At 36.4% G+C, this 26,602-nt stretch overlaps 1 protein-coding gene across 1 annotated transcript; it reads right to left on the bottom strand.

Moving 5' to 3' along the window:
• Positions 1–5,383: 5,383 nt before the first annotated feature.
• LOC144966633 (vesicle transport protein SEC20-like) lies at positions 5,384–26,454 on the bottom strand. The gene is made up of 6 exons (XM_078903392.1): positions 26,315–26,454; positions 13,623–13,715; positions 13,110–13,201; positions 12,072–12,173; positions 11,434–11,555; positions 5,384–9,159 (listed from the first exon to the last, which is right to left on the bottom strand). The coding sequence occupies exons 1-6, from the start codon at positions 26,390–26,392 to the stop codon at positions 8,966–8,968; spliced, it is 681 nt and encodes a 226-aa protein (XP_078759518.1). The 5' UTR covers positions 26,393–26,454; the 3' UTR covers positions 5,384–8,965.
• Between the last annotated feature and the right edge of the window lie 148 nt (positions 26,455–26,602).

Genomic DNA, 26,602 nt, shown 5'->3' with positions numbered 1-26,602 from the left:
AAAAAAAAGATATTTGAATGCCTGTCTGTGACAAACTGAACCGTGTCGACGAATCCTCTCGGTCCTCTTACCCATTTCCCCCCTCTCCCCCCCCCCCCTCCCCCGCTTATTAAATTATTTTTTTTTGGGAAATGTGCCCACTAACCCTTCTTATTTGCTCACCTCTTATTAGGGACCCGAGAGTAAAGTCTGCGGATGCGCTGTATAAATGCTATATGTTTTATTATTATTATTATATTATTATTATGATTATTAAAAAGCTGCTTCTGCTTGGCACTAAAGACCCTATCCTTTTTTTTATTTTATTCAAACAGATATGCAAAGAAAGACCCTCTGCCTCGAAACTGCAATCACCCCAAAAAGAAAGCTGGAGATGCTTCAACTTTTCTTTGCGACACCATAAGTAATGATGATATTGGTTTTTTCAACGCTTCATTCTACATGAATCATGACAAAAAGTCGCAAGATAGCTTTATTGCCCGTTTCATTCACACCCAAAAGAAATCTCGTGATAGAAAAAGAAATACCGGGGGTGCACCAACGCGCAAACGTTAATCTGAGGAAACACACTTCTTTGTGAGGGGACAGCATTCAGCATCAAAACTACGAGTCTGCAAGGAATTCTTTTTACGTGTTCTTGGTGGTCTTGGGAGGAGGAGGGTAGAGAATATTGCGGCGGACATATTCAAAACTGGATGTTTGAGAAAAGAGCTGAGAGGTGGCTACAAAAAATCTGTGAAGTTTGCAGGCAGTGTTGAAAAAATCAAATGTTTCATTCAATCGATGCCTGGTCGTGAAAGTCATTATGGGCGGGGTAAATCAAGGAAGATTTATCTGCCTGCTGAGTTGTGTTCTTTCAAACATTTATGGAGAGTTTTTATTCAAAGATACCCTGAAGAAAATGGTATTTCATATCGCTATTTTCTTCGATGTGTAAAAAAGTACTTCAGGATTGGATTTGGTTCAATCAAGACTGACACTTGTAGCTTCTGGGAAAGCCATAAATATCAAATAAAGCATGCTAAGGACTCTTTTACAAAAAATAGATGTATGGCTGAACTCACTGTTCACAAGAGACGAGCTAAGGTTTTTTATGAACTAATTAATGAACAACGTCCTGGATTAAAGACTTTCACATTTGACCATCAACAGAATCTGGTTTTGCCGCGAGTTGCAGATCAACAGGCGTACTACAGCCGTCAGTGCTATGTGTATAACTTTGGACTTGTGGAGGTAACTCCAGATGGAAAACTGACACCTGAACATGTGACTTCGTTTACTTGGACAGAAAATGCTTTCCGAAAGGATTCCTCCGCATGTGCCAGTGCTGTGTTTAGTGCTCTAAAGAAGGCAAACATGGCTGGTGTTTAGTGCTCTAAAGAAGGCAAACATGGCTGGTGTTTAGTGCTCTAAAGAAGGCAAACATGGCTGGATTAGACACAGTTCGACTTTGTTCTGATGGATGTGGCGGCCAGAACAAAAATACAGGGCTGCTCTATATGGCAGGCCATTGGCTTCGGGAATTCGCACCATCAACCGTAAAAAAAGTGGAACTTGTTTTCCCTGTTCGTGGTGATTCGTATCTGCCATCAGATAGGTTTTTTGGCCTTGTTGAACGCAAAATAAGAACATAGAACATAGAAACACAATACGCTAGTGCTATGCCCAGGCGGCAGGCCGTATCTAGGGCAAACACTCGGTATCTCACACACACTTTGCGAGGCAGCATGCGCAGGCTGTTGGCCATTGGCTCAAAGAAGGAGTGTCCCTTCTAGTAGCACAATCACTTAGATTACATTACATGGTTGATGAAAATAAGCGTTTCACCGAATCCCCACTAGGGGAAATTCGTACATGGAGTGTGACAGGGACATGGTCCTCATCAACCAGTCACTACCAGTTGAGACCCCTGCAGGATGGATGAAGCATTTCTTTGAGGCAACGACTAATCCCTCGCCTTTCAACGTAGTGTCTGTCAACAAAGAAATTCTGGTTGGCATTGAGAATCATATTGGTACTAAATCAGACTCACAATTTCTTTTGTAGACAACTCAATATTGCACGAATGAAAGGAAAGCGATGGAGAAGCCAAGACAAAAGTAGAGCTCTAACATTACACCATGCATCGCCAAAATGATATTGTATGCTCCAGAAACAGTTTATGTTGCCATCTGTGAAAACGCTAAGGCGGGTAATACAGCAATTATATATTTATCCAGGATTTCCAGAGGCTGTTGTGAATTCATTTCAACTGAAAACATCTAGCATGTCAGAGAGAGAGACAGACAGTGCATCATTATTTTTGATGAAATAGCATTAAAACGACATCTATGGCACAACGCTGAGCTGGATTGTGTCGAAGGATTTGAGGATTACGGAGCATATGGTGGACACACGGAAAAAGAAGCAGACTATGCAACAGTTTTTGTTGCAAGAGGACTATTTGAGAAATGGAAGCAACCCTTCGGCTTAAGACCTTGATTCTTGAAGCCATCACAACTTTAAAATCCATCAGCTTACAAGTTCGGGCAGTGATCTGTGACCAAGGGTCAAACAATTGTTTAGTTTTCCGCACTCTCCCTATGACCCCTGAAAAGCCTTACTTCCAACATGACGAAGGGAACATTCTAGTCTTTTTCGACCCACCTCATCTAGTCAAGAGTATCAGAAATAACATTGCGAAACAAGACTTCTATACAGCTGAAGGTGTGGCTTCATGGAAAGCTGTACGTGCCTTTTATAATCAGGACAAGACATTCAGTTTATGAATGGAACCCAAACTGATGCAGAAACACATAGATCTGCCTACATTCTCGCATCTGCGGGTAAGCATGGCGTCACAAATCCTCAGCCACAGTGTTGCATCGGGTATTGCCTTCATGTGCCAGGTTAATCTTCTGCCTCAAGATCATATGGCAACCTCCCATTTCTGCAAAAGATTTGACAGCCTGTTTAATGTGACAGGTGGAAAGTCCCCAGTCCCCACAAGATCACCCAGACCTCATCACACATTGCCTTTCTAAAGGAAACCATGGACTGGATCCAGAAGATGGAAATTGGACAGCCTGACAAAAGAAAAAATGCTTTAAGTCTGCCATGCATACAGGGATCGCTCCAGTCTATACAGGCACTTCTCATCCTCATCGAGTCAACGGTGTCGGGTGACATAAAATTCCGACTGACCAATAGGCTGAATCAGGATTGTATTGAGAATCTCTTCTCGACCGTCTGCAGCAAAGGGGGCAACAGAGACAATCCTGATCCTCAAGAATTCCGCATTGCCCTGCGACAAATTATGGTCGATAAACTCCTCATGGTCAGTAATGGATCCAATTGCCAGGAGGATATTTTTAGCATCGGGAGACAAACTCCATCTGCAGTTACCCACCGCCCAATGGCAGGAGTAGCCACAGATCTCCGGCATCACCAGAACTCTGGACATCCAACGTGTAGTCCAACTGGAAAATGTTGTGGCCTACGTCAGTGGATATATTTTAAAGAAGGTCACAGCTCTAGTGTGTTCAGAATACAGACAGGCTTTGGAGCATACTGACAGCACTTCTGTTCGACACCTAATGTTCCTGAACCAAAAAGACTATGGTGACTGCAAGCATGGTGGCCTCTCCGTGCCCAGCTTTTTCTTTGTTGAAGCCATTGGCCTCTGTGAAGCGCCTGTGCAAAGGTATCTGAGAAACTATCGGAGGAAGGAAAAGCTGCATCACTTCCTTAGGTCATCATGCTGATGGAGCTGCTATGCTGCAAAAATCTGAGAAGTGCCTTGTGTGACTGCAACACAGTGGAATATGTCACCAGCCTCTTCATGACAGTGAGAGTACACCACCAACTGAAGTTGCGGAACGAGCAACAAACCAAGAAGCCACAGCAGAAAAACAGGAAGCTGGAAAAGCTTCAACACAATTGAGGAATTTTTTTTTTTGTGTGAGTACATTTCGTTAATTTTGTGTGCCCCCCTGTTTCTCTCCCTTTCTCTATCTCTCTCCCTCCCCCTCTCTCTAAATTATTATATCTATCTATCTCTCCCCAACCCACCCAACCCCAAAATAAATTTAAAAGTCACAGATTATAAGATATATCTAGATCTACAACTGTTCTGCCTCCCATACATCCACCAGTAAAGCAATAGAGTGCAACAAACTAAATGTAAACAGTGAAAAATAAGACGCCAGAGCATAGAAACACAAAAGGCTAGTGCTATGCCCAGGCGACAGGCTTTATCAAGTGCAAACACTCGGTATCTCACACACACTTCACGAGGCAGCATGCGCAGGCTGCTGGCCATTGGCTCAAAGGAGTGTCCCTTCTAGTAGCACAATCACTTAGATTACATTACATGGTTCATTAAAAAAAAAGCGTTTCACCGAAACCCCATTAGGGGGCATTCGTACATGTGTGACAGGGACATGGTCCTCATCAACCAGTCACTACCAGGATGGATGGAGCACTTCCGTGAGGCAACGACTAATCCCTCGCCTTTCAACAAAGAAATGCTGGTTGGCATTGAGAATAATATTGGCAGATTCTTCCTTGCCTCATGTCCAATCAAAACACAACCTCTGCGTGAAGTTTTTTATGAAGAAAATATCCTCGCCTCATAAAGTTTAAAGAATGCTGGAATAGTGCTTACTCATCTGCAGTCAGTGCTAAACCAAGCAGAAAGAGGCGTATTTTGCAATGTTCTCCTACTCCTATGCCTGTCAACAATGGACCTCTGCACAATCCTGCCCCAAAGTTCAAAGACTTAGTGGTGCTAAAGAGATTTTGTTATCAGTCTGGAGCTGACATTTTCTCGAGTCTGTCACATCAAAGACAAAGAGTCAAGGAAGCTTTAGACTCTGAGTGGTCAGTCATAGATGATGGGGAGGAACCTGAAGACATTTAATTTTATATTTAATTAAAAATACTATATACAGTGTAATTTGTTATCACAATTCCTTGGTTTTTGCATTGTATATATATATATATATATATATATATATAATAAATATATATATATATATATATTATATATATATATATATATTAATATATAATATATATATATACCTTTTATGTAATTACGAACCTCCATAAACACGAATCTAGAAAAATATGAAAACACAACAATATACTTTCACTTCCACTTCCTGATGAGAGCAACGCTCGATAACAATGTTGTAGAAGTCAAACAATCTTAATTATCAATCAAATGTTTATAAATAGCTCCTTTTATCCTAAAGTTGAGCACTATTATTTATATATATATATATATATATATATATATATATTATATATATATATATATATATATATATATTATATATATATATATATATATATATATATATATATATATATATATATGAGTTAAAGTAGAATATTATTAGGGGATAAATTACTCTTCACCTTCCCTTCCCTTACATTCTTTCCCCTTCACTCTGCTTTCCTTCCCCTTGCCTCCCCCTTATCAGTCCTCCTTTCTTAGGTAGTGAGTTGTGTTAAAATCAGTAAGGTATAAATAAAGTTATATTCACATATGATCATACACACAAATATGGGTCCCTCATACGCTAAATTTTCATGGGCTACCACTGTGAGGAAAGCCAGCCTTGTGACAAGAGAAGCATGCAGTGATGTGGCCTCGCAATGCCAGAAAGCAGGAGATATGCAGCATCCCATTTTAGTCCTCACGTATCACCCCCATGCAAATCAAGTTAGGGACATCATATTGCACAATTATGGGATCCTCCAGGCAGGCAAAGACACCCATTACCCATAGAGTTTTCGTTGGTTGCATACCAATGGGGTCAAAACCTGAGGGACCTCCTTGTCAGAAGCTGCCAGGAGCCCATACCCAAGGATGGGCCTAAAGTCAGATCATGCATGCAGGCCCCAATGCAAGACTTGTGGGCACCTGTGGGAGTACGACAGTCGCCCTGACAGGTTATGTCGCCAACGGGGAGGTTTCCGCAGCGTGCTGGAGCTGGTCTCTGTCCGGAGGTTGCTATGCCCTAGGTAGGGGCTCCCCTCTTTTATTTTCTGTCTCCAGGCCCTACGGAAGGGTTTTTTATTTCTTGTTTGAGAGCTACAGGTAGGTGCAGGTGAGTATCCCACATCTAGCCATCCTCTCCTTTTTGAGGGGGGAGCAGTGTAGGGAACTCTGGCCATAAACAAGTATACATACTATGGTGACCAAAGCAATGCTGCCTGTCATTTATTTTAAAACGCTATAAATGCATTGGGCAACCTGAAATGTTTGCGTTTTGGAGAGGTGAGAATCGACTGGTAATATATGTATTGTCGCACTTGACAAGTTGCAGCTTGAAAGTAATTTAAATCTTGCCAACAAGTTAAAAGGAAAACATATTAATTATGTGATGAACAAAATGCAAGTTTCTCTTGCTGCCCAAACATTAAGCTCTTCTGTTGCTTTTTCCATTACTTTTCTTTGAGATGACTTGAAGTTGCTTGAATTTGTTGGAAGTGAAATGACTTCTAAATTTATTTGAATATTTGATAAATTGTTTGATTTATGCAACAGCGGTAGTTTCTTTACAAAAGGATTTAAGAGTCCAATTACAAAGGACACACTTGAAGAAAAATTTGAATTTATTCATTTTCCCAGAAGCTATATATCACCATTATGTGACAACTCTAACAAGCCTATATTGCAGTCAAAGTGGAAAACTGGATTTGCTGGATTTTTGGCAACATTGACATGAATAAAATTTTACATCCTGGAGACAATTACAAATATGTATCTATATCCTTACTTAAAGACTCTCACAAGATCAATCGGAGACTTTGTTTTCAAGGATACGAAGAAGTGGCTAGAAAAATAACCCAAATGTAATTCAATTATGCCTTCAGGTCTCTTTTGATGAAAAATGGTGTGCTGAGCTCGAAAAATGCAAACTGCTTACCAGCCCAGCTCCTGAGAAGAAAGCTTTTCCCAGACAATTCATCAGAAAATTTATCTCTGACTCTTGATAATTCAATAAGCTCTTTTCAACATGAAATGTAAAGGAAAACTATGATCTTTGCAAAAACCCTTTGCCAACCCTCAGAGTACCATTCAGAAGTGTTGTGTTATATGTCTGGATTTATTGCCAGGAAATTAAGAGACACGATCAAATGTTTAATGTAATCAGAATTTTTAGCCGCATTAGACAATTCTGATTCAAATTAACCCTAATCATCTAGTTTTCCTGAAAGAAAGGACAGGTGAGGATCATTGTATCCATCCGAAGATTTTTATAAAATTATAACAGCAGCCGACCTTTTTTGAGAAAAGTTCTAACTACACACATCAAAATTTATAAGCTTGCAAAAAAGTGCAAAGAGAACTTTTGAGTAATCAGCATTGAAATGCTATTCAGACAATTCGAAGGACGATGTAAGATCAGACAAAAGAGGAAAGCTTTGCTGTATGAAAAAACTCCCTGTAAGGACAATGTCCTTTTTCAAGAAACACATAGGTAGTATCTCATCGGTAAAATAACAATATTGCTGGAAGCATAATTCAAGAATGTACCACCTTCAGGAAAGATTGTCATATCCATAAATGAATCAGTTTATATTGTCAAGAATGTGATAAGGGTGGAGAGCAAAAAGCTTTAGAAACCTTGGCCATCAAAGAGGACCTTATGTACTCAGCATTGAATCATTATTCAGACAATTCAAAGGAAGATGGAATATCAGAAAAAAAGAGGAAAACATGGCCTTCATCAAGGAACGCATTGGTATTTTCCCGCTGATAGAATCATATTACCACTGGAAGAAAATTCAAGGATATACCACTTATCGGAAAGTTTGTCACTTCAAGAAATATATCATTTATATTTATATTGTCAAGAGTGACTGAAAAAAGGGGATAAAGACCTATACCACCAACAACAGAAGCAACCTCTGCGACCCCTGGTTGATTCATAGTACACTAACTCAGCCAATGATGTCCCAATCTCTGATGTTAACAGTAATCTACAAACCAGACTCCACCCAGAAAAGACAACTCGATGATGCAGTCTTGGATATAATTTTGGTTGACATGCAGCTGTTGTCATTCCTGGAACAAAGAGGGTTCAGGGAACTTGCTCATGCTCTTGATCCAAATTCCGAGATGGTTTCGAGGAAGCGGATCACACAGCAATTTCTCCCTCAATAGTACTACAAAGTGAAAATAGTTGCTTTGGATGAGCTCAGCGAGGTTAAACATGTGTCAGTAACAACTGACTGTTGGACATCAAGAGCTGACGAGGCGTACACAACCAGAGAAAGATATCTTCTTTGGAAGAAGATATAGTTACAAAATGATGCAGTGTTGGCCACCACACCACAAATCTGACTATAAATGAAAATGAAATCAAAGAGACCTAATAACTAAAAATAAACAAACACACAGAGGCACAGACACAAACACATACAAGCACCAACACACATACAATCAAACACACAATATTGCTACACACACATAGAAAATGTTATAACACAAGAACCCACAATCAAACCGACATACTAACCTCACATCACACCCTTAACCACAATACGTGCAATCACACACACACACACACACACACACACACACACACACACACACACTGACAGACATGATGTCGATATATCTGTCCTCTTCTGTATTTCCGAACAACTTTAGATTTGCAAATGTTAGGCTGATGAGTTTAAATTGAAAACCAGAATTTACAAAGCAACTGAACAATTTAGAAACAAATAAAATAATAAGACTTGTAAAAGTGATTCTGAACTGATCGAAAAAGTTCATCTAATCTTATCCTATATAATTGTGAAATCTATTTATCAATGAAGAACTAAGGTAAGAGATATTCTTGTTTGTATGTGACTTATAAAATCAAAGAGCTACATTCTCCTTTTTTATTTTTCTTCAATATCCACTACATTTTACATTTTGACTATATTATTACAATATGTAAACTAAATTTCATTGATATAATCAAGATGGCCAAAGCCTTTTCTTCATGATGTAAAGAACGGTAGCAAAGAAAAAGACTAGGGCAAGTAGAATAAGCAGACGATCAGTGAATTCTCTCCGTCCATATTTCGTAAGCAAACGTCTGGAGTGCTGAATGTGACCTCCCATTGAATGAAACTCATCATGTGTAGATCTTACCATATTGGAGGAAACATCTGAAAATTTAAAAAATAAAATAAAGAAAAGCAATAACGCCAAGCAACACAATTGTTTTATGGCCTGACGAAAGGCGGTTCATGGTGACAAGAAATGAATCCCTTCAGTTAGTGCAAATGTAAAGAACATTCCTTTCTGAGTAAATACGATTTAAAGTGCAAAGTTACAGGGATTCAAGAAAAGATAACATTTTAAAACTCTTTTTTAAAAATCTCCTCTCATATCTCGAAAACAGTTAGCGCAACATAAAACACCTTTGATCAGACCAATAATATACTTAATGACTAACAACTCTTCCAACAGTTTTTAATTTAGATCCATGAAATATAGAGAGATTACACAAAGGTAGAGGATCTGAATACTTACTATTTGTGAATCCAAATGTTGCATTGGATTGTTATTTATATGATGTAAAAGATTAAACAATCCTCTAAATTGTAAAAAAAATTGGCTAAGTTATGGCCATTTGAAGTTGACAATCTGAAGAAAAGTGATTTTTAGATATTCGGCTCCAAAGTTTATCAAATTCAATTTTTTTTTTTTTTTTTCATTTCAACATTTAAATGTCCTCTGCAAGATCTTAAATTAGAATGTTTAAAGTGCAAATTTTACTTTAAATTTTGTGAAATAATGCAGATATTAACAAACTATCCGACTATTGGGAAATCCCAATTTTCATGGGAAAGTCTCAAAATACCTTTTATTAGCCATAATTCAAAAGAATATCCAGCGACAATGTGGACCATTTTCAGTACTGCCTACCTCACTCCATGAAATGTGTACAATGGAGTGCCAATTACAGTAGTTTTTAAAAATGTGTACAATCCAAAAATAAGAAAAGAATTTTGTTAGAAATTTGGGAAAATATAGATCTGCATTTATAGTCACATGATCATTTTTCTCCTAAAAACCGACACCAACACAGATGCACACCAACTCTTTGTGCAGCATCATACATTTCAGAGGTAAAATCGACCTATATATCTGACATATATTACAATACAATAAGATTTTATTGAACTCCCAAGATGTACTTCCAGGTAATGAAACAAATTAAAGTGTTAAGGGGACATGCAAGGCAATCTTTATTAATTTTGGCACCAAATAACCAAAATTGAGTAATGGATACTTTTAGATTATTCAAAAGTCAAACTTTCAATTTATATCAGTTACAGCATTAAAAAACGGTTGAAACCCCTTATATCCAACACCAAACTCATTTCTTTGATAGATGATAAAGATGAGTCACAAAGTGGCCAACGTACTCTTCAAAATCAAACAAAGAAATGAAATCACACACGAGACTTGATTGAACATTCAGAGCGCAGAGTTATGTTGAGTTGAAAACAAATACTTCTGTGCTGACAAAAAGTACAAAAGTTTTCCTAAATTAAAATTTCCACCAAAAATGTGAAATCTGAGACTCAAGGCAGTGATGCGGGACACTTGGCAACCCTGGACAAAGCATTTATCTAAATAATTACACAAGGTTTTTTTTTCAGTTTATATTTTTTTTTTGGTTGATATTTTGAAAAAAGTTTAATAGTTATGAATTTTTAAAACATTTGTTGACTTTCTTGGAGTTAAAAATAAATAAAATAAATCAAAGTCCTATATCTCAAAAACCCTGGCTAATTTTTTAAACAATATAATAATGTATTATCATACTTATTTTTAATGACATTAGTCTTAGTCTTTTTTTTAAATGGTAATAATCCAAGCCGGCTGCCAAACATTTTCATTTTCCATGACAAAGGGTGAACGTTTTTTCATGTCCTGCACATCTTTACCTTCTTGAATCACTAGCTATTAAGTAACTGGATTAAATCATTGTCATTATTAAATTAAAAAATAATTTTCAAAAATTTTTACTACCGATTTTTACGTAAGGTTGACAACGCTGAATTTCTCTAGAGCGACTCACATTTACATGAAATAACTCTTCAAATTAAGCATTGTAATAATAAAATCAAACCCATCAACCATCTGGATTATAATTGTAAACATTGTTCACCCATTCATCTACAGAGGTACTGGACATTGACTTTTCTACAGCAATCAATATGTTCTCAAACATCATGCGCAGTTGCAACATATGAAAAATGAGATCATGAATTTACAAGAAAAAATATATGTTTATTATAATATAAAAGTCACCTCTATTACACAATTAATTATTTTCTTCTACTGCTTTACCTTTCCTATCAGAATTAAAAGATAATAGCTTGGAATTGCCCCATCTACTGAAAAGCTGAGAAATTTTAAACACTTACGCAGGGTGGTGGCATTCATTTCACTCTGTTTTACTTGCTCCTCTAAAGTACGATTCAAACTAATCAAATTTTGACTGATATTATTGGCAGATTTAGCAAGGGATTCCCTGTTACCCTGGTTCCTGAAATACCAAATAAAACTAAATAACTAAAAATATAATATGTGGTTATGCAGTAACTAGCCAGGCAAATAATGAGCATGGGTGTGTATGAAGAGATTCAAAATATTTTCTTCAATGAAATATCTGTAAAAGATGACAAGTTCATAGACCTGCTCAAGTAAAGATTTCCAAAATAGCAATGATAATTTGTATAAAATAAAGATGGTAATTTTGACACAAAATCCAATCTCTGATAAACATTCATTTTCTGCATCAGCACTATTGATTTAATCAATAATAACAAGGATAATCTTTTACTTTTGTTCAAAACAAAGACTAAGAAACAAAATCAGACATGTGAAGCTAAACCATGCATTTAATAAATATTCAATATTTGAAAATATGACCGCAACATTAATGAATGTAAAAATTTCAAAGCCAAATATGAACATAAGTATCATACACTTATAAATAATTATGTCTTTTATGTCCTATACCATTAGCAATACATAAATTACCAAGAAATAATGAGTATACCTTTGTCTTACTTCAGAAGATCCTGATAATAATTCGTTTTTCATCTTCTTGTCCAAAGCAAGCTTTGCACTAACTGTTGCCTGTCTCAAGCTTCCTGTAGTGCTTGAAGAACATAGGAAGTGAGGGATTTTTTATTTTTTTTTTAAAGAGAATTGATTTCACAAGTTACAATGATTCAATATTTTACAACCTGAGAAAAGACTTCAAATGTGATGAGAATACTGATAACAACATCGTTTTTAAAGGTGACGAGGACAAAAATAAAGTCGAAGATTATACTTATACTCAAGAACTATCCTATTTTCTTCCTACTTAGCTCCTTTCTTTAGTTTACAAAAATATCAAATTATTGATAAACATGCTACAATAACAGCAACTGGTAGTTACAGTTGAGCCAAATGTCTTGTCTAATCTGCTTAGTAAAGGCCAGTCCACATTTGCAAAGCCATTTCCAATTGCTTGGAGTGGTCTCTAGTAACAGGTTCTAGACCCAGACTTTTGACTGCCAGTCAATGTTTCCTGTAGCTTTTATGAATAAAGGAAAATTTTATTCAAAACTGGAATTCACTCCCCTATGCTGAGGGTGATTTAAAACCCATTCAAACTTCCACGCCACACTCAGGAATAGGTAATGGTGTCGTCTGGATTTCATTTTGCTGTCTCCCATGCCTATGCCATGCACTTAAAGAAGGGTTCTTCAGTCATTCAATATATATATATATATGTACAAGCGGAATGAATATCTTGCAGAACTCAAGTTGTATCTACTACAGCTACAACTAAAGGTGAGCTGGTGGAGTTAATAAGGATTTCAAGTGACACCCAGAGAACTTGGTTCAAGTCATACTTCTGGTATCTAGTTCTTAACCTTGAAGTAAAAACTTATCCTCTATTGTTCACTTTGCAGCACAACCAGAGGCTTCTACCCCGATAGCCCCAAAGAGAGAGTGTGTGTGTGTGTGTGTGTGTGTGTGTGTGTGTGTGTTTGTGCGTGTGTGTGTCAGAGAGAGAGAGAGGCTGTGAATTCTCGAAATTTACCTAGAAAGTTTTAAACGCAAACTTTTGACGTTAACTTCAATGGCATTTCTGTCAGTTTCTTTTTCTTGTTCCAAGCCTAAGCGCTCTAAATCCTATGAAAATAAAAATTGAAAGATATCTGATTAAAATGTAGAATTCTCAGATGTACTTCACAGAATGCAGAGGTGGTGATAGCAATGTGATGGTGGCTGTACTGGTAGTTCCAAAGTGTTCCAAAAGTTACCTTTTGTTTAAAAATCATTTTTCAGAGGACAAGGGTTAACCAGTTACTGTACTCTAGAAAGACATGTATTTGAAAATTTAGTCAGAAAATTCGTCCTTCAAATATCGATCAATTTAAATTACCCTAATCTTGGAAAAACTCTCAAACCTGTTTCCTAGAATATGACAATTAACTAATTAATGTGACGAGGCACTGACATTGTGTACTGAACGTAACTTGGCTTGGATATTTAATAGGATGGTCTATTTGTCTTAAAATACCCTCCATGTTTACAAAATGAGCAAACTCACAGCTATTCTTTTGCGTAGCTCTCCAATTTTTCTCCTTCCCTCTTTATTGTAGTCATCAAGCATTTCTGGAGTTTCTGCATCTTGCTTGATGTCCTTGAAACATGGAATAAAATAGAAATAGAATTATATCTTGTTCTTTTAAATACCCTCTTTTTCTCCCTATTATAATGTACTCTCTCTCCTCTCTCTCTCTCTCTCTCTCTCTCTCTCTCTCTCTCTCTCTCTCTCTCTCTCTCTCTCTCTCTCTCTCTCTCTCTCTCTCTCTCTCTCTCTCTCTCTCTCTCAGAATTAGAGTTAGAAATCAAGTTTATTGTCTCACCATGTCAGTGTACTGTGACAGCTTGTACAGGTAGAACTTTAATCACCAGTGTGTCGTGAAATCAAGACTTTTCGACATAGACACATTATGGATGTTTCTAGCCCTGTTTATTACAATCTGTTATTTTTAGCCTTTAGATATCTCGTCAAACAACACCATACCATATTATTTAACAATGATTGTTTCTATTACCCACCGCATAGGGGTGGCATATGTAAACAGAGAATGATACCTGTTCATAATGGTCCTAAACCACCCTCCCCAAACCACCCGCCAAGACCCCCAGCAACAATGATAACACTGCCACTGTGGTCAACATCGTCGCTATCGTCACCATCATCATCGCTGACGTATTAATCGTTGTTGATGTAGTTATCGTTACCACCATCACCATCCTCGCAGTTGACATCGCTCTTGTCAGCATCACCGCCACCATTGTCATCACTGTCGTTATCTTTATCGTCAGCATCACCGCCACCATTGTCATCACTGTCGTTATCTTTATCGTCAGCACCACCGCCACTATCGTTGCTGCCATCGTCGATATCATCACCACCAATATCACGACCACCATCACCACCACCTCTACCATTATTGTCAGAGTCATCACCATTGCCATCATCATCCTTCGTCATGTCACCATCAGCTCATAATTCAGTAAACATAATGTATTTTAATTCTCAGTCGGTCCGAAACAAGTACTTACAAATCAATTATTTAAATTGTGACTCTAATAGTGACACCGTGTTTATTACCGAAACATGGCTAAAAGAGATCGGATATGAAGTAATCTTACATGAATTAACACCTGTCAATTTTATCATCCTGTCACATCCAAGGACATCAGGACGTGGTGGCAGTATTTGTGCAATTTATAATAATTCTATTAAAATAAAATCGGAAAATATCAACACCTTCAAATCTTACGAATGCACAAAGCTTTTAACATTGTGTTTTTATGTTTATACCATCCACTTCCATCAAAAGTTAATAAAATAATGCATGCAGGCTTTATGCGAGATATGGAAGACCTTATAGAATTATATATTTCTTTTACTGATCGTCTTATAATTTTAGGTAATTTTAATCTACATTTTGATTCAGCTGACCCATATTCAAAGCGAATGAGGAATCTTTTAGCCAACCATAATCTTTTACAGATCGATTCAACTCCCACCCATAACAAAGGCCATATTTTAGATTGGGTTGCAAGAAACACTACAACTGGCCCAATCTACAATTTAAACGTACATGATAAAATTATATCCGACCACTTCATCATGATGTTCCAACATAAACAAATTTAAACCACCAAAAGTAAAGTCGCTTGTTACGTCCCATAACATAAAATCAATTAAAACTGAAGAATTCTCCAGCATTGTAGAAACAAAACTAGCGATTCTTGGATCACAAATTACAGCTGATTCCTATAATGCCACACTGCAAAACGCTCGACCATCACGCATCATTGCACACAAGAAAGGTGACAAGACGACAAACTGCTCCATGGATGACGAACAAAGTCATGGCTGCAAAAAGACGCCGTAGAGCTGCTGAACAGCGATGGCGAAAGTCAGAGACGAACGAAGATCGTCAACTTTATAAAGATCAAGTCATCATAGTCAAGGAGACCATATCAAACGAATGGAAAACTTACTTTGCCGATAAAATAAAATAAAAACACACGTGCTCTTTTTCAAACAGTTAAAGAAATGAAGAATACAGTTGATAATTACCATTTACCAAAAGATATCCCTGAAGAAAACTTCCCAACCGCTTTTTCCAAGTATTTTTCAGACAAAGTGAAAATTATAAGAAACAAACTAGATCTTCATTCCGCTGTTAAAAACGATGAGGAAAATTCAGAATATGTTAGACCCCCAAAGTGCATCCCTAATTTTAGTATTTTTAATCATGTATCATCTGATGAAGTGAAAGAAATTATCCGAGCCTCACTACCCAAATCTTGTTCCCTTGACCAGATACCAACTAATCTTTTAATGAAATGTCTAGAACCTATTACTGTAATCATAAATAACTCATTGCAATTTGGGGCTGTACCAGATTGCTACAAAAAAGCAATTGTCACTCCTCTTTTAAAAAAGCTTAATCTAGACCCTGAAAATCTGCCCTTTCTTTCAAAAATCCTGGAAAAAGTAGTACTAAAAAGCAGCTAAAGAATCATCTAGATTCAAATAATCTTATCGAGCCTTTTCAGTCAGCTTACCGTGAGCATCATAGCACTGAAGCCGCCCTTTTCAAGATCGTGAAGTGATAATTGTAATATATCTATCCTTATGCTGTTAGATCTATCTGTGGCATTCGACACAATAGATCACTCAATCCTATGTGATAGGCTTTATTCTGATATTGGCATCTCTGGTACTGCTCTTTCGTGGTTTAAATCATATCTCACCAATAGGTTACAGGCAGTGAGTGTAAGTTTCTAACGATTTCTATATAGAATATGGCATCCCGCAAGGTTCGGTTTTAGGCCCTATCCTTTATACCCTATATACTTCACCATTAGGCAGTGTAATACGCTCCCATTCTGTTAATTACCACATATATGCTAACAACACACAGCTATATAAATCTGCTTCTCCTCATGATCTCTCCTCCCTTGTCTGTTATTTAGAAAATTGTTGTGACTCCATCAAAAGTTGGATGCTTGCAATTAAGCTATTGTTGAATGAAGACAAAACTGAAGTTGTTTTGATAGGAACTCAGGAAAAATTAAAGTCTTTCCAATTTTCAAATCCTACCCTAACTATAACTGATTCTGATATTTCTATTTCTGAAAAGGCTTAAAAATTTAGGTGTCATTCTGGATAGTTCTTTGTCTATGGATTAGCATATAAACAATAATGTGAAAATTATGTACTATGAGCTCCGTAGAATATCACAGATGAGGTCGTTTTTACCTTTCAACATCTTGAAGATAATTGTCTCTGCATTGGTCTTCTCACATCTTGACTACTGAAATTCACTCCTCACTGGTCTCCCTAATAGCGAAATAAACAAGCTCCAGAGAGTACAGAATTGTGCGGCTAAGTTAGTCCTGGGAAAATCTCATTACGATGATACAAAGGACATGCTTAGAATCCTTCACTGGCTGCCAGTCCGGGCTAGAATTGAATATAAAATAGCCCATCTGCTTTGGTGTTTTTTTTGTCTTCTGTCCCTCTCTACATTCAACACTTACTCCAATCGTACATACCTCTGAGAAATCTTAAATCCCACGATTCAAAATTGTTAGCATCTCCTAAAACTAAACTTTCAAATTTTGGCGATATATGTCTCTAATGAAATTCAGAACCACGATTTGGAATGGTCTCCCTCAATCTGTGAGATTTTCGAGCTCAATAGACATTTTCAAAAAAAACCCTGAAAACATATCTTTTCAGAAATTATTTACTTACTTCAATTTTAAAGGTATTGTATGTGACATTTATATTGATGATGTATTGATGCCCTTTTATGCTCTTAATTGTTTTGATATTTTGGTTAAATTGTACCTTTTTTTTTCTTTTTTCTAAAGTGCTTTGAAGTTTCGACGAAAGGCGCTATATAAATATGCTTATTATTATCATTATTATTATTATAATTATTATTATTTCCCCGTTCATACAAATAGAGTTCAAATTTGTTTCCCGAGCATTTGTAGAAATAGAGATCAAGTTTATTTCCATGAGCATTCTGAGAAATAGAGTTTAAGTTTATTTTCCAGAGCGTTCGGAGAAATAGAGTTCCAAGTTTATTTTCCTGAATGTTTGGAGAAACAGAGCCAGCAAGGGTCTGTCAATTCCGACCTCTGACAATTAAAAGGCAGGTCTGTGGATAACAACAGCCATCATAGGCACTTCCATAACTCCAGCTAGTGGTCATTGATAGTAGGCTCACTGTAAGGGTTTTTAGAAGTTCATAATGTTTAAGTCACTATCACTATGGCGTTATCTGAGAACCCATGGCTGAGGCTAATTTTGATTTCATTTTTAACTCAAGTAAAACTGGTTCATGAATCAGGAATAAGATGACTGACACTTAGAGGACCATAAATCGTGAACACAAACCCATGTGTTCATGATTTATCTTTTTTCTCCTTCTATATTTAGAATACTACAAACATTAAACTTCTGGGTCTGCCAATAATCAAAAGTCCAGGTTTTTTTATAATTGCCAGACAGGTGTCTGCCAATAATCAGTTTTCTTTATTGGTAGACATGTCTGAGAATAATGACAGCCTTCTCAGAAAGTAGGAAATGAAGTAAAAATGTAACAATTTTAAAATTATAATATTATTATTATAATATATAATAAGAAGGTTTTACTTAAAAAATTAAGTTGGTAAATCGATCAACTTAAAATGACTCACTCACAAAAAAAGTGATTTAAATTTAAATTTCCAAATGAAAATTATCAATAACAACTGGTAACTGGAACCATACTGGCACTGGCTACTGGCTGGTAATGGTAGGTCTACTGTTTGCCGGAGAGAAACAAATATAATATGAGGCATCTCATCAGTATCAACAAATTAATTTTTAAAAAATAAATAAAAGTCCCATCCAACTGATTGGGTCAAATTAAGATATATTGAATTTGAAAAGGTTATCAATATTAGTTTGATTTGGCTCTAAATTTGTGTAAGTCATGGTTGATAGTCATATTTGAATTTGAAGTCTTGAAACTTGAAATTGAATGAAGTTGAAGAATGGCGCTTACTTGCAATATGGAATCGAAGTGGCAATTCGGACTCGAGTCTGAATAGTCTCCCATGGCTATTCGGCTATTCAGACTCAAAGTCCAATGTGTGTGCGTGCGCAGTGAAACACTCCCCAGATAAAGAAACAGATGAAGAGTTCAGAAGAAATTATGTTTTGCTCATGTCAAAATGACACGAGTCTCATAACCCCTGCTTCGGACTTCAGAAGGATTGTTGCCCAAAACACTAACACTATTAGAATATGTTAATCCTTTCTTGAAAAAATATAGCCTTGTGGAGAATATTGTACTTATTATTGAGTCAATAAAAAAAAATTATACGGCACAGGACTCTACTGAAAGATTTGAAAATTAGAAATGTATTTTTTACAGATAGATAAACAGATACCTTGATTTCCTTTTATAATTTAAAGTCAGTTTGAAAGTTTGTTGAGTCAAACAGATATCATAAAATACGTACCGATGACACTAACACTCTCAAACTCAACCAATTCCGACAATGTAAAAAGTTGTCAGTTTGGCGTTTTTACGCAAATCGTTGCATTCGAAATAATATATTCACTTAATGTAAATGTTGCTGCTCGAAGCTGGAAGAAATAAATAATATGAAATTGAATGTACAATTTAATTACAAAAACAGATCAAATGAATGTTTCGGGTTTCCCCTTTATCAACAAAACAGGATGAATGAAACACCACAGATGAATGAGATAATGTGGTAGTAGCGTAGTTAAGATCAATAAACAAAACATTGGTTGGCAGGAAATTCGTATGCTCCTTTGTAAGGAAGCACGAATTAAAATAGAATAGATATTTCTAAAAGGTGCGCAATTAATTAAGTGAAAAGAGGGGAGGCGGGAGGAACTGTGTAATGCAGTTTAGAAAGTGAAATATAAAAACGTGTTGACTGTTGTTGTAAAATAAATACAATGGAATTGAAAATAAATACAAAAAATAATAAATAAGGGATGTCGGTATAAGTATAAATCATTAGTGACAGCAGCAGGAAGTCATCTGTGGTGTTTCATTCATCCTGTTTTGTTGATAAATGGGAAAGCCGATACGTTCATTTGATCTGTTTCTGTAATTAAATTGAAGCTTACATTCAATTTCACATTATTATTTATTTGTATTCACTTAATTACTTTAAGGATTTCATCTACACTAAGTTTTCAACAGTTTTTATCTATTTATGACATCAAGTATTATTATTGCCCCTTTGAGGCTTTCAGTGTGATGGTTTCGGGGGGATAATACCCAGGTTTAACTTATGGCCACACCCTCAGCTCTATCTGTCCAGTATAAACATCAATACAGAAATTCCTGAGTGAGGAGCGTTTTCAGCAAATCGTGGCATTCATAATGATATTATTCACTTGATCACATTAAGGTATTCGGATTTACAGAAATTTTAAATAAGTTTCACCGATTAACAACATCAACTAATATTACTGTCGTTTTTATGCCATCGATGTGATAAGTATTGCCCTGGGAAATATTTAATTGAACTTTATCTGCAAACTGTCAATGGGAGCGATCTATATTCATGTTTTCGTCCAACCTATTCATCGATCACATGAATTTTTGCTGTACAACGATTGGAGTTTTCTCAATGTATCTAAACATGCTGCTTTGTTTATGAATGTTGTAAACATACCCATGTATCATGCTGAGCAAAATTACCAATTGTAACGTTGGTTATTCTTAAAATGTGAACACTTTTCACTATGTGGGTCATTTCGAGCACACTTTGCAATGTGACCAATGACCTCGAGCACATGGAGATGTAATATAGATCGTACCCATTGTATCTGTCTAGCTTCTAGCCCGAACAAACTAAATGATGGAGGAATGTTTGATACTGTTTGCGTCTGCTTCATATTTTCATTTGACCTCAGGATTAAAGTGGACAAGACACCCATTTTCTTTCATGTAAGTTAGATCAGTGTATATTACTTAGTTTTGAATTATAGGCAAACTCTCAGTTTTACCAATCAACAATCAAAACATGATCACCAGAGTACTGTAGTACTGTACTGTAAGTTCTCGATCCCAGGATCGGGGAGACATTCCGAAAGCTCCAACATCCCCAGTATTCTTTCAATTTGTATTTTCACCGTTGATCTTGTGTCAGGCGTTTATTTATTCAATTTGTCATCATATAGAAGCATTTTAAAAACTCTAGAACAAACCTTGATAGATTTGTGAAAGCTTAAAAGTTCCTAACTTGACTATTGAGTTGATTCTCGGCAGCCATTTGATTTGTGAAGTATTGGAAAGTAGTGCAAAGCAGTCCGAGGGTTTTTTTCTATTAGGGTTAGCTCGAGATCGGAGGATTTTTTATTATTAGGGTTAGCCATAAGTCTTAGCAAAGGTGCTAGGGTGTCTGTTTTTCCTATTACTATTAGGGTTAGTTAAAGGTACTAGGTTTTCTTTTTTCTTGGGGTTAATTGAGGGAATATTATTTGAGTTGTTTCCCTTTGTAGGAGCTTTCGGAAAGCCTCCCCAGGATCTTCTTTCAACTCTGCTCACTTCTGCTACTTCAGGTTTATTTTCGCAGTTTTATTACCACAACTTGTTTTCACACACGGACAGCTGTATGTTGCTGTGTCACGGGTCACAGGCTATGGCGGCTTACACTTCATGTTGGGCCACACAGAAAAATCAACAGAGGATGTACCAAGTTACACAGACAATGTTGTTTACCAATCTGCCCTCATTAAATGATGGTGGGTACAATATCGAATGAAAATAGTTCAGTCCTCGTGAAATTGAGGGCTTTTTACTAGTTATAGAAAAAAAAAAGTCCTGATTTTGTTTGGACATCGCGTTGTGTTGTTAACAAAGCTTCTCTTTTAGACCGCAGCTACTTTAAATGATGTTTGTTACTTTTGATTAATGATTTTGTCTTTCTTTTCAAATAAAGTTACCAAAGTTAGACCTCCATAGTTGTTATTTTGATCTGCATCACTTTCAATTCTATTTGATTATCAATATTATTAAAAAAATATATGTATATACTGCCACTGCCATGGAAGACTATTACTGAGACCAAAAAACCTGTTGATTGCACATGCGCATTGGATCTGGAGTCCGATTATATTTATATTCATTCAGACTGAGTCCGACAGGAGTGAGAATGACTAGTTACAAAAAAGGAGGAAATTTTTCATTGTAAAGATCATGACCCATTCATGCGACCATAACCTATAAATTTGAATTTCACTAAAATTTACTGAGATGCGATCCAAAATTTGTCTCGCAGCAATATCTGACACGACTCGGTGGAATTTTAAAAGTTGAAAGTGTAATTACAACATTTGGTGGTGATGATTAGGTGGTGGTGGTTGTAGTAGTGGTGGTGGTAGGGATGGTGTGGTAGTGATTGTGGTAGTAGTGGTCGTATGGATGATTGTGTGGTGGTGGTTGTAGTAGTAGCGGTGGTAGGGATGATGTGGTAGTGATTGTAGTAGTAGTGGTCGTATGGATGATTGTGTGGTGGTTGTAGTAGCTGTGGTAGGAACGATGATGTGGTGTATTTGTAGTAGGGAAATTCCACGAAAATGTCAACCGAAGGGGTGTTTTACAAATCCTTAAGAACATATTAAAATTTGGTACCAATTTGTTGGAAAATCATTCAGGATTATGAATATAAGGATATTTCGTGCATATTTGTGGTACAGGACGCTTATTGTAGCTTTATGTAAGGGTATCCCCTATTTGAAGAACGAAAAGAATATTTGCTCAATATTATAAATCTTGCAAGTGCTACAAATTATAGCCACCTTTGCTGTTGTTTATTGATATTAAAACAATTATAAGTATCAGGAACCTAGATAAACATTGAAATTTACGATTTTAATGAAATGTTGTCCTCATCGGTCGTTTTAATGACCTTGGGAAATTGTATGTCAGTCCGTTACCATTAAAACAGTATTTTTTCATCTACGAAAGATGTGATTGTTGTACAGACTCACTATTTCAGATTTTCTGTTCTTACATGAATGGCTTTAGCACTGTAAGATAATTTTTCAAGAAATTTATCATTTAAGGTACTTTTGTTGGGTAACGGACTGACATTTTTTAGGGTAACTGACTGACAGTAACTGACTGACTAATTCTATTTTAATTCAAAAACAATATATAAAAGTTATTTTTTAAGTCTCAAGAGTAATCTCCACTCCAATGTGTTTCAACTGATCAAACAGCCATTTTATAAACATTTGGATCATAAAATTTCAAACACTGGCCTTCAGCATCAAGCCTGCTATTTTGCAATAGGTAAGTTGAATCTTTTAAAGCTTGTGAATCTTTTGATCACTTGAAGATTTTTGCTATGTTTGAATTGAGGGAAAAACACTGTTTATTGTTCTATAATGTCCTTATGACAATGGAGCCAGTAGTAGTCTTCTGTTAAAGGGGCAAGAAGCCCTGGGAGAAAAAAAAAAAGAAATCAAACATTTAAATTAATGTGAAAAACTTTTGAGTCACTGAGGCTTTAAATGTTGTGGGTCAGCAAGCTGTTTAGCTGTGTTTAATGTCATATTCTAGTTGTTACAAAGTAATGTGATACAAGTTAGAAATGAGTTTTATTTTCTTAGTTTTGCTGTATTATTTTTAAGAAAACAAGATTTGCTTTTTATTTTTATTCCGATTTGACTTTCATAGCTTATGATGTAATTTCGCTCAATTTTCTTTATTCACAGGTTCAAGATGCCTACTCTATCCATGGTTCAAATTATCAAGAAAGACTGAAAACTGATGGGCATTACATTGTTTAGGAAAAAGATAGGCAACAAAAGCAGGAGTCTCAAAGAAAACTTGAAAGTGATTGTAAAGGACGCTTAAAAGAAATAACGGGATTTTTCAAGCAAAATGAAAAAAAAAGAGAGAAAAGCCGACCAATCTACAACTCCAAAAGAAAGTAAACCAAGCACACCTAAATCCACATCTGCCTCACATTTCAGCACAGGAAAGTAAAATACTGAATTCAACTTTGAGGGTCTACAATCCTCCCAAAAAATTTAAAAAAAAATTAACTATGCCTGTACTGCAATACATCAACCAATGGTTTTTGAAATATTTTAATCATGGAAATGGGCTTTCAAGATGAAATAAAATAATTTGATCGACAATTACTATTTGGACAAGAAGTACTCTTGGCGAGCACCAAGGGAAAAAGATTTCATAATTGTGAATTGTGAGAGATGAAAAAAGAGAAAGGACGAAAATTCAGAAAAGTTTCCTGTAAAAACCCTGAAAAAGAGGTTGTCGATTGTTAGTGAATTTCATCCAGGAATCAAAATTGGCTTGAGTTTATTTTGCTCCCTCAGAACCTCAGAATGTACTTCTAAGAGAAATCCCACAATCTGCATAGGAAAATTGTAACAATCAAGGATAAAATGGTCCAAATGAAATTTTTGAAGATCTTTCTCAGATCTTAAAACTGGCTTTCTGGTCAAGTGCAGATGAGGAAGAGATTGACTGCCAATACTATCGACCAGTTTGAAGTGACTGTCATGGCCTATTGACAATTCCTAAGCTTGAGGAATCAAGATGAAATACAGAATAGAAATTAAGCTTCAAAAATAAGTACCAAAAGAATGTTAAAACTTCCCCAGTTTTAAAGTCCTTTCTTATCTACCTTTTTTTTCTTTTGATAATTTAATTTCATAGTTGAAATAAAATTCCCGTTTGGCTTTGACAGAATAGATTTCAACTCCGCGAATCATTATTTCATTATTCAATTTTTTCAAAAGCAAAGTTGGGATCGAGGTAATCAGATGTCACCCATCGAGTTACTCATCATGCCCAATGTAGCTTGACATCCATATAAGGAAGAGTATTGGTTTGATCAATCACACTGGGTATTCAGTGTTGCTCATAATTACATAATTTGTTCTTTGCTCTGGATTTTATGTAGTAACCATTATTCTGAGTAATAAAATTCCATCCATTTGTCAGTCCGTTACCGACACTTTTTCAGAGACTGCAGATTCAAATTTTGGACAATCTTTTAAATATTGCTAGTGGGTTGTAGAACAACATCTCGTGGTTACTATAAAATAACTTATTTGTTACTGGAAGGTTTAACTTCAGAAAGTTTGATCCATCTACATATAAAATTGAAAAAGATGGATTTTCTGATGTCAGTCTGTTACCAACATTATAATGTCAAAAAAAATTCAAGTTGATAAAGATTCAACTTTATCCTTTTGATATATCATGAGGGCAGACATGATACACGTCGATGGAAAATATTAGCTCCATACAATAAATACATTGCATTTCAGAGCACGAAATGTATGCATTTTTGGTCTGATTTGTCAGTCCGTTACCCGTGGAATTTCCCAGTAGTAGAGATGATGTTGTGGTGGTTGTAGTAGTAGTGGTGGCAGGGATGATGATCTGGTGGTGGTTGTAGAAATGGTAGTAGGGTGGATGATGTGGTGGTGGTTGTAGTAGGAATGATAATGTAGTGGTAGTTGTAGTGGTGGTAGGGATGATGTGGTGTTATTTGTAGTAAGTGGTGCTAGGGATGATGGTGTGGTGGTGGTTGTAGTAGGAGTGGTCTTCGAGATGATGATGTGGTGGTGGTTGTAGTAGTAGTGGTGGTCTTTTAGAGATGATTGTGTCGTGGTGATTGTAGTAGTAATGATGATGTGGTGGTAATTGAAGTAGTAGTGGTGGTAGGGATGATGTAGTTTTATTTGTAGTAGTAGTGGTGGTAGGGATGATGATGTGGTGGTGGTTGATGTAGTGGTTTTGGTGAGTATTTTTTTTATTCAGTGATGATAATAGCAATTTTTCAAAAAGGAGGAATATGTCTCCGTCTATCGATCAAACACAAGCAAAGTGTAAAAAGAGGAGACTTCTCTACCAGCATAATTTATGTATTGATTGTATGAATTCTATATCAAAAAAGAAGAAAAGAGGAATAGAAAGAAAGGCAAAGGGAAAGAGAAAGAGAGAGAGACAGAGACAGAGAGAGATGGAGAGAGAGAGAGAGAGAGAGAGAGAGAGAGAGAGAGAGAGAGAGAGAGAGAGAGAGAGAGAGATTAAAAAGGCAATAGGTACCTACAACTACAACAGAGAAAAAAATCCAGACCCATTTGTCCCACCCCTTCCCCTTCAACTTCAACCATCAACTAGCAAAAAACCACTGGTCGTCTGTGTCAATTGAGACATCTGGTGCCATTCTGTCTGGCCCGACGTCATAAAAACGAGACCGTCACCAAATTTCACGAGACTGAGCACAGGCACAAGTGTCAAAATATGACATAAGTACTTATTATAGACGTCTAGATATAAGTATAAGAAAGACATATTTGAATAATGGTGATTTTGTGGTTTGGAGGAAAATGTTTGACATGGCAAATTCAGCGGAAAATTTCTGAGAAATTCTCAAAATCACTGTTTATTTATCAAAACAAAATTTGAAACAGGAGGAATTGTGATGGGGATGGCCAGAAAATTTAGGCGGAAATCCGCCTTTAGGCTTTTTTTAGGCCGAAGATTCTCAGTCTCAGCCCTGGTCCGAATAGCCGCAGCCATATGGAATTTCTCCCGAGTTATTGATTATAAAGTGGGGGGGAACATAAAAAGAAACAGAATTATTGTTTAAGGAAATCAAAAGACATGCACTTACTTGAATAACAGCTTTCACTTCTAAATCAAGCTTTACGATATCTTGAAGACACAACCTGACGTGTATGTCATCAGCCATGTTTGTTTATGTTTATAAAGTAGTGTTGGGTTATTTGATCGCTTTTACTCGATCGACGATCGAGCGCCAAGCCACGAGTCAGTGCTCGATCTCAATGCCGGAAGAGCGAGTTAGTAAAACGATTACTCGATCGTAAAACGATCAGGCGGGTTGTGAGCTTGAGACGATCTTGACACGTGAGACGAGCTTGAGACGATCAGGATTCGAGCG

Source organism: Berghia stephanieae, chromosome 2 (genome assembly GCF_034508935.2).
Source record: "Berghia stephanieae isolate SIO BIC M18660-M18661 chromosome 2, UCSD_Bste_1.3, whole genome shotgun sequence".
NCBI lineage: Eukaryota > Metazoa > Mollusca > Gastropoda > Nudibranchia > Aeolidiidae > Berghia > Berghia stephanieae.
This window is presented reverse-complemented; position numbering and strand designations above follow the sequence as displayed.